Source organism: Centruroides sculpturatus, unplaced genomic scaffold (genome assembly GCF_000671375.1).
Source record: "Centruroides sculpturatus isolate CEXI.00-Female unplaced genomic scaffold, Cexi_2.0 scaffold613, whole genome shotgun sequence".
Lineage (NCBI taxonomy): Eukaryota > Metazoa > Arthropoda > Arachnida > Scorpiones > Buthidae > Centruroides > Centruroides sculpturatus.
Genome location: NW_019384835.1, coordinates 137,572 through 150,136, shown reverse-complemented (window position 1 = coordinate 150,136; position 12,565 = coordinate 137,572). Strand labels below are relative to the sequence as shown.

The 12,565-nt window shown below is 30.7% G+C and overlaps 1 protein-coding gene across 1 annotated transcript in view; it reads right to left on the bottom strand.

Moving 5' to 3' along the window:
- The window catches only part of LOC111630197 (transcription initiation factor TFIID subunit 3-like), an 18,697-nt gene continuing 6,132 nt past the window's right edge, over nt 1-12,565 (bottom strand). Inside the window, exon 2 of the mRNA XM_023374259.1 lies at nt 1-277. Coding sequence (XP_023230027.1) covers nt 6-277 — 272 coding nt within the window. The 3' untranslated portion in view covers nt 1-5. The remainder of the gene's footprint in view (nt 278-12,565) is intronic.

Sequence of the window (12,565 nt, the reverse complement as noted above, 5' to 3'; positions counted from 1 at the left end):
CTAGCTTAATATAAAATATTAAAAAATTTAATACCTTCCAAATCATGATGAGACTCTGGAAGATTCTCATGAACCCATTCTGATCCATGAAATGATTCCATATTTTCAACTTTCAAACTTTGAAGATTAGATGGATGAGCAACAGGAAATGCAGATACTTTATGAGCAAAGGCTACAGGTTCTACATTATTAGCATATTCTTCCATTTCTTGTATAAGAATACCCAATTCTTTAAAAGCCAATCCAAGATCATCAAGATTTGGTTCTGTTCTGCCATCTAAATTTAAAAAGTTTGTTAATAATAATAATAATAATAGTATAGTAGGGTTTTGTTTTATGCAAAATTTAAACTATTGTACTATAAAGTAACAATTAATGATTAAGCACTGATTAAGACAGATAACAACAGGGCTGCAGAGTCAGTAAAAAAACACTTGACTCCAATTCTGAATAATTTTAGTAGGCCAACTCTGACTCCTGACTCTGTTAAAATTAAATACAAGTCATGTCACTAACTTATTTTAATCTGGACAATATTTTANCATTAATATTTATTTGTATAAAAAAATTAATTTTTAACAAATATTTAATAAGAGGAAAGGGGAGCAATAAAATTCTAAATCTACATATTTTTATTCTACAGCTTTTGCACTTCAATTTCACCTTTCCAGAAAAGTTAGTCCAACTAAAAAGTGCACGATCTAGCTACTTCAGCAGCCCCTTGTTCAGAAAAGAAAAATATACACTCTGATCAATTAGTCTGGCTCATCCAGAAAAATAGAGTACTTATTTAGAGCGAGGATAATAAAGGAATGAATCAAAAATATTCAAATTCAATTGGGTCAAAATAATTTAACTACTAAACACAAATACTACAAAGAAAACTATTGATACATATTTAATAAATTAAATTGTTGCATTTTGTATTTAAAATAAATAAATTATAACAAAATATACAAAAACATTTTAAAAAATTAATAAATATAAAATAAATTTTTTATTTAAATAAAATTTAAAATGCTAGCATCAGAGTTGACACATTCTTCCAGACTCTGACTCCACAGCCCTGGATAACAATAACTGATAACAACTATGTTACCAGCTACATATTAACGTTAATAGCACAAAAATACAGCTTAAAAAAAAGATAAGGATAACTATAATGGAAACTCTGATTATATAATAATGTTTTGTAAGTTTATTTTAACTTATATGTCTAAACACAAAAATTCTGATAACATTAGACAATTGAAAACAATATCCGTGATTAGAATAAGTACTGTACTGTTGTATTAGCTTAAGAGCAATCCTGAAAATTTTAAAATTTTTCTGAATTTATTATTTTATCATTATTCAGTTCTATTGTAATTATTCTATTCAAACAAAAACATCTGAGATGTAAAAAATTTTGCCAAGTAAAACCTTATGACAATTTAGATGACAGTCAAAATTCTTTTTAGGAGTTTTCCTTTGGTAAAGATAAGCTTGGTGTAGGAAGTGAAATGTAAAAAAGAATAATACAAGTAAAAATCTTGTAGGTATTGCTTCCAAGCACCAAGCTTATTTTTACCAAAGGAAAGCTCCTAAAAAACATTTTGACTGTCATCTAAATTGTTGTGAGTTTTTACTTGGCAAAATTTTTTTACGCCTCATGTTTTTCTTTGGATATCAATTGTTTTTGTTTAATAACTGTATTATTATATCAAGACATATGATGATGACATACAATTTGGTCAGCAATTGCTGAGCACCAACTAAACACATTGCGGACCAAATGCACTGCCAACTGAATGCTTTCAATACGTCATTTAGAAAAATTATTATAAAAAGTTTTAATTCACATAAATTTGAGCTTTCGTTATTCTGATTAACATTTTGAATAAAAGTCATTTGTTTCAATGCAATTTTATCTTTATAAGAATAAAAATTAAGCCATAAAACTGAATTAGCTCTATGGGAAACCCTGTGAACTTTGACCTATCGACCCAGAAGTTTCATGAGCACCTCACTAATAACAAGAAAGGCTTAAGTTTAAAATTTGAGATGTGTAGACCCAGTAGTTTTTTCCTCTATGAGCATCTGCAGTGCTAGATGAAGAAGAAGAAGAATACAGCTTTTTTGGTGGTTTTTGCACTCTTCAATTGCTTATATTTCTGCAACAGCTTTATGGAAAATCTTGAAACTTTGCACACTACCTAAGAAAACAATTTTCTTTCAAACAAGATATTCAGAATTACTTCAGCTGTTTGGGGACAGAGAAATTGACTCCTGAAAATCAACAACTATGATTCCAATATATATAGTCAGTCAGTGACTTTTTTACTTGGCCGGGAGTCATTGCCGTGTCTCCTGATAATTCTATTATTGAACAGAATTCCTTTTATATTTAAAATAGAATATTTTTTCATTTAGAAGTTACTCTGGCACATAATTAAAGGCTTTAACAAAGTAGGTTTCAAAATAAAAAGTTATGTCAATGGTTTGTATGATAAAGTACATCGATAAATTTATTTAGTTTCGAAATGCAAAATTAGAGAAGAAATTTGGAGATATTTCTTAAAATAAAAATATATTTAGTTTTTTATATTCACACACACTTTTACATTATTACATAAACTGCAAACAGGAGTGTAGATTAAACATTTTTATAAATTAAAATTAGACAAAGAGAAAAAACCATTCTCACAAACTTTACATGTTATGTATGTAAAGTAAACCTTCAAAAATATTTGCAACAGATAACTTTCTTCATTTAGGAATTTTCTTATGCATNATAAATATTTAATAAAAATTTTCAAATGTAAATAAATAGATACCAAATATTTCCAGATTATAATAGGCTAATTATACTATTTTTAATGATCTGTAAATTTATAAACTACAAAATTGGCATGTTGCCATTTTTTTAGAGATCAAAACACACCAACACTATAACAGATAGAATAATTTTAATTAAATATTGATATTCCCTAAAATATCAAATAATTAATTAAAATTAATGTAAATTCACTAATTAAAATATCTAACAGATAATGATATACCTTGCTTTAGTTTATGACTTTATGAATCATTAAATTAATATGATTATTATTCTGCTAAAAATTAGTTATTTGTTTCAATTAATGTTAAAAACAACTTTTATATACAGTACATACAGTATATACAGTACAAGCTTATTTACCTCTGTTAAGATTATATCAATGTAATCTATAATAGAAATTTTTTTATTCCATTAAATCAAATATTGGAGCTAGATGCCATAAATTATTTAATAAGTTTTTGGAAGCTAATCTTTGATTTCACAGACAGATTTTGAAAACAATAAACCAAATCATATTTTTGTTAGCTATCTGTCAGAATTAAAATGCAATATTTGAGAGTATCAGACTATAACTGTTAAGACCAGTATATACTATGTGAGAAAGAAAAAGAGAAAAGTATCATCACTTCTTTTTATTATTCTCTTACCATAAGCATTCATATTTTAAATGAATAAAATGAAAGAATTATGCATGCACTTTCATTACTTGCAGTTTAAAATAAAACTTTAAAAGCATAGTGAAAGTGAAAACTGACTTTTAAAATTCTTAAAAAGTTAGAATATACAAAGTTAATTAATTTGAGAAGAAAGAAAGAATAAAAACTTATAAAAGAAATTAAGAAAGATGATCCTAAATTTTAAATATTTTAGGTAACTTTTAAATATATAGGCCTACGTAAAGATAATATTTGGATATGTTTAACTTAAAATATATAAATGATAAATTACAATTCATCAATAATAATTCTTCTCTAATTCTAATAATTTCAGTTTTATCAGTCTCCATAGTGAAAGACATGAAGGATTGTGGACTATCAACAGATAGAAAAGTATGTCTGTCTTTTTAACCAAAAGAAAATGTCACTAGTATTGTTTGAATTGGTGCACTCTAAACCTATTTAGTGTCATTTTCTCTTCTCTTTTCCATTCTCACAAAGTATGAACTGGCCTTTAGCATGTATAATGTCTGCTAGACAAGCACCTCATCACCTATTGTTTTACATCTACTATTGTTGATTTGTGGTTTCTTGTATTTAGTTTACTTGCAATTACTTTATTTTTTTTAAATATTTTGATATTTTTAAAAACAAGTCGTTCATTAATGCATATTTAAGATGTTTCAGAACAGCTGATTCTTTTCTATTAATGGAATGCCAGTTGTAACTTTAATTTGATGCATGTACCACTGTCTGTGTCGCTCTACTAAGACTATCGCATTTAGCTATTTAGTTCACGCAACTGTGCCAGCTTCTAGGAGTCCATTTGACTGTTTATGAAGTAGTTGGACTTGCCCCACCCAGGTGCTGAGGTGCGAGTGGTAGCAAGCAATGAATCACATGACTACATATGAAGCATGTAGGATAGGCAGTATACTGATACTGATACATGTTAAAAACTGATCTTTGGAAGCAAATATCTCATAAAGGGTCAACAATTCTGGGGGTGGTGCAAAACCCCTCATTCAGAGCTTGAATCTTACCCGTTGCTGTACATATCAGCTGGTGTCTCATTAACAGAAAAGTACCAAACAGCTTGTTTTTTTGTTCTAAATTAGTCTTTCAAAATTGTCCATTCTATGTAGTTTGAAAACTTGTTTTAATAAACATGTTGACTTCAAAAATAAAGTGAAAATTAGTTTAGTAATGATATAAATAAACATCAGCTAACCCGATAAACATTAAAGCAACCAAAGCCAAATTAATGGGCTAGAAGCATCTATAATAATAATAATAATTTAAGATAATTTGGTATTAGAGTTAGGCAGTAGGTGCCATCGCATGCTAAATTTAATAATTATAATTTTAATTAAATAATTTATCAATAAATAAATTTAGAACTAACTGGAAGAAAAGAATCGGCCCAGAGCAGGACTCAAGCCCACAACTCCTGCTTACCGTGCAGATGCATAGCCAATTATGCTACCTGGATCCCCGGTTAGCATAATTGGCGCTAACACCTAACTCTAATACCTAATGCTTCTAGCCCATTAATTTGGCTTTGGTTGCTTTGATTAGTACTGATTAATAAATCAAAGAAATTGGCTTGATATTCTTTAAATGATAATGTTTAGCCTCAATTACCAAATTATATATTANAAGATAATTTGGTATTAGAGTTAGGCAGTAGGTGCCATCGCATGCTAAATTTAATAATTATAATTTTAATTAAATAATTTATCAATAAATAAATTTAGAACTAACTGGAAGAAAAGAATCGGCCCAGAGCAGGACTCAAGCCCACAACTCCTGATTACCGTGCAGATGCATTGCCAATTATGCTACCTGGACCTATGCTACAATTATAGCATAATTGGCGCTAACACCTAACTCTAATACCTAATGCTTCTAGCCCATTAATTCGGCTTTGGTTGCTTTGATTAGTACTAATTAATAAATCAAAGAAATTGGCTTGATATTCTTTAAATGATAATGTTTAGCCTCAATTACCAAATTATATATTATATTTTATAAGTATGGTTCTTAAGTTATCTAAAGAAAGAATTACTATTTTACTAGCATCAAATCTTATGAATGGAAAAGAGAAAATTGTTAGTAATTGGTAAATTGAAAAATCCAACGTTTCAAAAATTGACAGCTACCAGTTAGACCAGGGGTGTCCAACCTTTTTGTTCCTCTGAGTCACATTGGAAGAAGTCAAGGATTTATTTTGGGCCACAAGTACACAAGTATATTATATATACTTGTGTATAACATGTCTAGTTTATAGTAATAAGTATTAAAACTTTATCAAAAAAAGGATATTTTAAAAAATTATTTTTACAGACACTTTCGATTTTTACTTAGAAATAGATAAATTCATTTATTATAAAGGAGAAAATGAAAATTTATTTGAAAAATACAAATATTTCGTAATAAATATTTTGTTTGTTTGTTAAATATTTGTTTTCTTTGGGTCTCTAACTAATAAAAAATGACAAAACACCATTTTAAAGTGCATTTTTATTCAACTAATATATTTATAAATACAGTAGAGTCTCGAAAACTCGGCCTAATGTGGACCGAAGGGGGGCCGAGTTTGTGAAAATGCCAGGTTATCGGGAATGGGGTTAAAAAAAAATAAGTATGAGTGTTTCTTCAGAAAATATTGTACTGTACTTGTATGTATTGTTTACTTGAGAATACAACAGAGAATAAACTGCCCAAATACCCTTAAACAAAGGAAAAGTATGTCTTTTATGAAGGCATAGAGCCTTTACTACATGAAAATGAAAATTAATGAATACACTGTGTACAGTAATTTACCTGATAAGACAGACCTCAGAAAAATACTTTATGAGGCATAAAGCTGTCTGTAATGAAAATTAATTAACTAAGGATTATTTGCCCTGCCAGGGTGTGGCCGAGTTATCCGGACTGCCGGGTTATCAAGTGCTGAGTTCTCTACTCTACTGTAATATGTAACCCAAAAAGTAGCCAATACAACAAATATTTTTTATACAAAACTACAAAAGGAGTAGCCAAATTTGGCGCAAAGTAGCTAAATCTTGCAACGTTGGAAGGGGGAATCTTGGGTCTGTAATCCTTCGAGTCACAACTTCAAATTTATTTAGTATTCCTTCCTCATTTACACATTTCTAAGTATTTAAAAATATTTCCTTTCCACTCAAAAATAAATATGTGAAAAGGTTTATGGCTTTGTGAAACTACTTTTTTGAGTTTATGCCATTGAAATAAATAAATAAATAAATAAATCAAACAATTTGTCAGTTTTGTTTACACGTTTATTGGGCTGCATTGGAACTTGCCTTGGACCACATGTGGCCTACGAGCTGGTCACCTGAGTTAGAGTATAAATCTAACCGATGAGCTTGGATGACCTCTGGCATTTTCTGTGGTAAACCACAAAAATAGGATGAAAAGAAAAAAAACTGAAAAGAAAAAAATGAAAAATTTTATTATTGATTGACAATTGCCCTGTGCATCCCAACATCAAGAATTTACATTGCATTACACTGGTGCTCAAGTCACCTAATACAAGTCCAAAACTACAGCCTTTAGATCAAGGGGTTATACACAGCTTAAGGAGCAGCTATTGGCAAATTCTCCTTTGAAAAATGGTAGCTTCTTTAGATAATAGTGAAGAATCGTTTTTCTATAAATCTTCTTGATGCAATAAGCTTCGTCCATACATCATGGTGAAATGTATCAATGCAAACAATAGTAAATTGTTTTCAACAGACTGGCTTTCTACAAACTAATGAAGAAGAGCTTGATTTAGATGATAACATTCCAATCAACAAACTTTTGAAAAGTAAACTAACAAATAATGAAGCAAAAGGTGTTAAAGATGTGCTCCCTCTGCAGTTACCAGATGCATTTTCTGAATACAATTTTGAAAATATGTCAGGGTTGATGACAGTGTTATTAATAGAGAACTCTTAGCAGATGATGATATTATAGCATCAGTGTTTTCCAAAAATAATGAGATGATGATACAACATATGTGGACAGTATTGACATTCCGATAATCAATTTCTTAAGTTTTGCAAAACACTATTGTTGTTCAAGAGGTTTTACAAATGCATAATACTTTTGCAAAATATTTCAAATAGTTTTGCTGTGGTGAAACTAAATGTTACAGAATGCTATGCAACTAACAAAAATCGACAAACAAAAATAACAGAATTTTTTAAGTAACCAGGAGCATTTATATTGATACCAGATGAAAGCCAGATTCTGCTTCTGCTGTGAAGAAGAAAAACATTTATATTGATGTTTTAACAAGTAACTTCCTATGTAATAATTTGTTACATTTTATCTTTGAGACATTAAACTTTAGTTTTTCAAAATTAGACTATATTTTATTTCTTATCCAGTGTAACAAACATTGGTTATAATGAACCAGTTCTGATGGTCCATACAGGTTTGTTATAAGCAGACACTACTGTATTTTGAGAAAATGGCCAGGACTATAATTGTAAAATTAATACACAATTAAGACTATACAAATGAGTCTTTTGATGTCCTTTCTCACACCTCATGAAAATAAGTCTTATAGCAGAGTCAACCTTTTATTAGAGGCTGCTCATCTGCCTCAGTATGCAAAACTCCACCATAAGACTATTATTTTCCTGAGGTGTGAGAAATAACATTGAAAGACTCGTTTGTATAGTCTTAATTGTATATTAACTACTGTATTTGTTTAAATTGAAAAGTCAAAGAAAACTTAGTTAATTAACAGTTTGAAGATGCCAAATAATCAAAATCAATAAAAAATGCTATTTTTTTACTTGTTTACATATTTTTATTGAATTAAACTTATCAGGTTGTAAAGGTAAAATTTGGGCATTTTGGAAAACAGTTTATTGACAATTAAACTCAATAACAATTACAATTCAGTCTAGTAGGTAATTCACAACTTGCCATCTTTGCTATAAACTTTCAAGCCTGTGACCATAGAATGACTGAGATTTTTCTTTGAAGTAAGTCTAGAGCATCATTGTCACATGAATATTGTCACTAAACTGTATATTGGCTATATAGTTCTGCAGAGTGTGAAACAGATGGTAGTCAGTTGGCAATAAGTCTGGGCTGTAAGGTAGATAAGGCAGAACCTCCCAGCCCAGATTGGCCAGCTTCTCTAAGGTCATCTTTGTTCTATATGCTGGTGCATTGTTATGGTGGTATCATATTGTCAATTTTTGGAGTGGGGTGTATGGGAACACTCAAATTGTTGTGCTAATTCTCTGGTGGTCAACTGTGGATTATTGTCTCAGTTTCAGGAGAACATCTTTGTCAATCAAGAAATTCAAGGATAGAGATTTCTTGCTTCAAGAAGAAGTGAGAAATCCCCATTCTTGAATTTCTTGAACCAACTGTAGTATGTCTGCCTGCTGACTATATCCTTGCCAAGTGCGTTGCAGATCAGTTCATGAGCTTCCACTGCATTGTGGCCACTTCTGAAGTGATAGAGCCACAACATGCAAATATGTTCTTTTGAAAATTTTATATTGTCAGACATTGCTGATATATCTATTTCCATAAAACATCTGATAAAATATCCACTGGTTACTCTATTTCAGTGGTTCCCAAAGTGGGTGGTGAGTAAATCTAGGGGGCAAAAAGAAGCAAGTGAGTGACAGGAGGGAACTGGAGACAGTACTGAACAGTAACCACAGGCAAGGGTTGGTGTCACTGACCTTTCCCTTTCCTCTGTTGAAATGAGTAATACAAAGCATTGCATTTAATGTTTTCCAGATGTGGAGAACAATGTATGGTAAGTGTGAGGTTCATAGAAAAATTCTTCTAAAGATGTTTCCAAGTCCTTCTCACACAAGGGGAAATGGGTTAGGGGACTTGGGTATAAGTTTATGGAACCAAGGGCAGTGGCTTGAAAAAGTTTGAGAATCACTGCACTACTTACAAGTATTTACGTCAAATGTTCTAGAACATTTTTTTCAGTTGTTTCTGGAAAAAATTCCTGGAAAAAACCAGAATTTCTAAATTTCACCTTTTATAACCTGATAGGAATTGAAATTTTGAAAACTACTTATAATACTTAGCCAAAAATTTTATAAGACTATTTACAATGACAGACAAATTTTATTAATATTTTATAAATGCAACTTCATCAAACAGTTATAAAAACAAAATCCAGCAACATTTAAAATTTTGGTGGCACCATCTGTTATGATATTTTATTTAAAAACTTTTTATATTTTAATTATTATAAAATGGCAAAAAGCTTAATTTTGAGGCAAGGGTATACCCAGCAAGGGACAGAGAGAGACAGCTGCCACCTAGAAAAAATTAAAGTGTAGTAATTGATACACAGCACAGACATCAATTTAGTATCAATATGAATAATGAATATTGTGACTAGACTAGAGACTAGAGCCATCTGTCTGTAAATCTTAGAACTATTTTGCTGTTCGCTGCTATTCTTGCACACTAAGAAACTATGAGTTGCCCCCCCCTCTAGTTCAGATCCTGGGTACGCTGCTGTTTTGAGGTTAGGGATGGTTTCATAAAAATTGTAAATGTCAATAACAAGTAATATCATCATTAAGTCCGATCCTACTCAAGAAATGACACATGACGTCCCTCTATCTCCTACTCCATCAACCTTTAACCATCAAAACTTAATAGCATCAATCCTCCTAATACATATATCTCACTGCAAAATTTTAGAAATATTCAATAAAAAGAATAGGAATTATTAAGTTTCAAAGAGAGTGAACAATCATGCCCCCCACAGAAAAACCCCTGAATTTTTTTGCATTTCTTGACATTTCAAAATCCCAAAATTTAAAATAATTTATTTTTGATAACTGATTAAATTCCAATCCTTATAGATGTAACATTCAAAAGACAATACAAAAAATGATTTTAGCATTTTCATGCAATTTTATTAACTTTTAAAATTAATTTATAAAGAATGAAATGAATTAAAAGTATATTGTATTAAAAATATAATCTGCCAAATTATACATACACAGTAGAACCTCGATTATCCGGATTTTCGATTATCCGGATTGTTCAAAATAAACAAAAATTTTACGAATTTGCTGATTTGCACTTGGCGAATTACGACACTGTTTATGTACGTGATGGAATGCATAACTTTTTTTGTTTCAACAACGTCTCACCCAGCACAGTGGTCGTAAACTCTTAAATATATTTTACGTAGTAATAAAAATATAACTTGACATACGTATTTATAAATAATTTATATTCAAATTACATCATTTCTATGACCAAGGGCGGCGTAAGGCATGGACGACGTGGGCCACCGCCTATGCCTCGCGGTCCGAAGGGCCTCGCGCCTCGAAGGTTTATGCATTACTTAAAAGCCGCGAACGCGACGAAAAAATTTTACTCGTCATAAAACGATAAATAGTTTGTCAAATTTTTATTCATAAAAATGCAGTTTCAACTGCTTTTTATTTTATAAAATCCGTCTTCTTGCGCCACCAGAGGGCCTTTTAAACAATAGGTAGTCTGTTAGCGTTGGTCAGTAGTAGTCCAAATTCAATACGAACGTTTGTTTCTTGAAAATTTGATCACGATTTAAATACAGTATTTACTTTTAATATTACCGATATGTCATCGAAAAGAAAATGTGTTGTATTATCATTAAAAGACAAATTAAAGTATTTGTTTCGATTATCCGGATTTTTCCTTATCCGGACTACCTTCATCCCCAATTAGTCCGGATAATCGAGGTTCTACTGTATTTTTAAATTTTTATGTAATATTTTACAATTATTAAATAGCACAATAATAAATTTAAAAAAAAAATAGATGGTAAATTTTCAACACAGTTTATAATAAATGCATTCTAATCTTCAAATTTGTTTTCATTATACTGTATATTATATTGTACAACAAACCGTTGAAACACTGAATAAAAATAATTTTAATTATTAAGGTATTTAAATTCTCAATTGGGATATTCAAGTATTACATAAGCATAATTTCTGCCATTTCTGACCTCAATGAAAACAATTGCAAGCATGTTGTTGTTCGCTCCTCCTAGATTAGGTAAAATTATGTTCATCTAACAGTGTTTCTCAACGGGGGCGATATCGCCCCAAGTGGGCGTTTTTCCATGTTGAGGGGGCGATTAGAAACAATTTATATTTTGGGAGCAAAAACAATTTTCTGGGCAATATAGTAAAACATTATATTAACAATAATTAGATATTTTATTTGTTATATCGTACAATAATTAAACAAATAACATTATACCAGTCACTAGTCTATTCGATGCATACTAGACAGACTAGCTTAAAGGGGATGAAGACCAGGGCCACTCGTAGCTATAGCCTGGTTTGAAATGGATTGAGAGGGAAAGGATTAAGGGAAGAGGCGAAGGGGAAAAGTAAAGTGAGATAGGAAAGGGGATGAAAGTGGGAGTTTCATGGGTGTCAGTATCGGTACTTTATTTAACAAAATATAAATTGTTACATAAGTAAAAGGCATATTAACTGTATGACAGAATGCCCCCACTGAGGGTGTTACATAAGGGAACTGCAAACGGTGCAACAAGGGATAATTTACAGCAGCACCCTTTTGGGTGTGAAGTGGAGGATATGACTTGGAGTTACAGGTATAAAACAGAGAATGACGTGAAACTAATCCCAACAATGAGATGTTACATTCAGTTGCAAATAAAAGGGATGTAAGATTTAAGATCACGGCAGCACGTTCTTTGCTGTTACAAAGTATTAAAATAGAACAATCTATATACACTATACTCCAAACCAACAACTACCTACAATTAACCATTAACCGGTGCGAAATTCTTTAAAATCGGCGAACGTTTTCGATTCCCCTCCTGGGATCTTCTTCAGGCTTACTTCTTTATAGCTTTCGTTATAACCGGATTCTTTAATTCGAATGTTTTTGAAAAAACGTAACGTGCCATTTTTCGAAAAAATTTCCGAAAACGGAAGGAATCCACGTGTTATTTCAAATGTAATTTTCTACCAATGGGGAATCGTTGTGTGCATTAAGTCAGAAAATTTATTTTATACAATATATTATGATTTATCGTCAATTA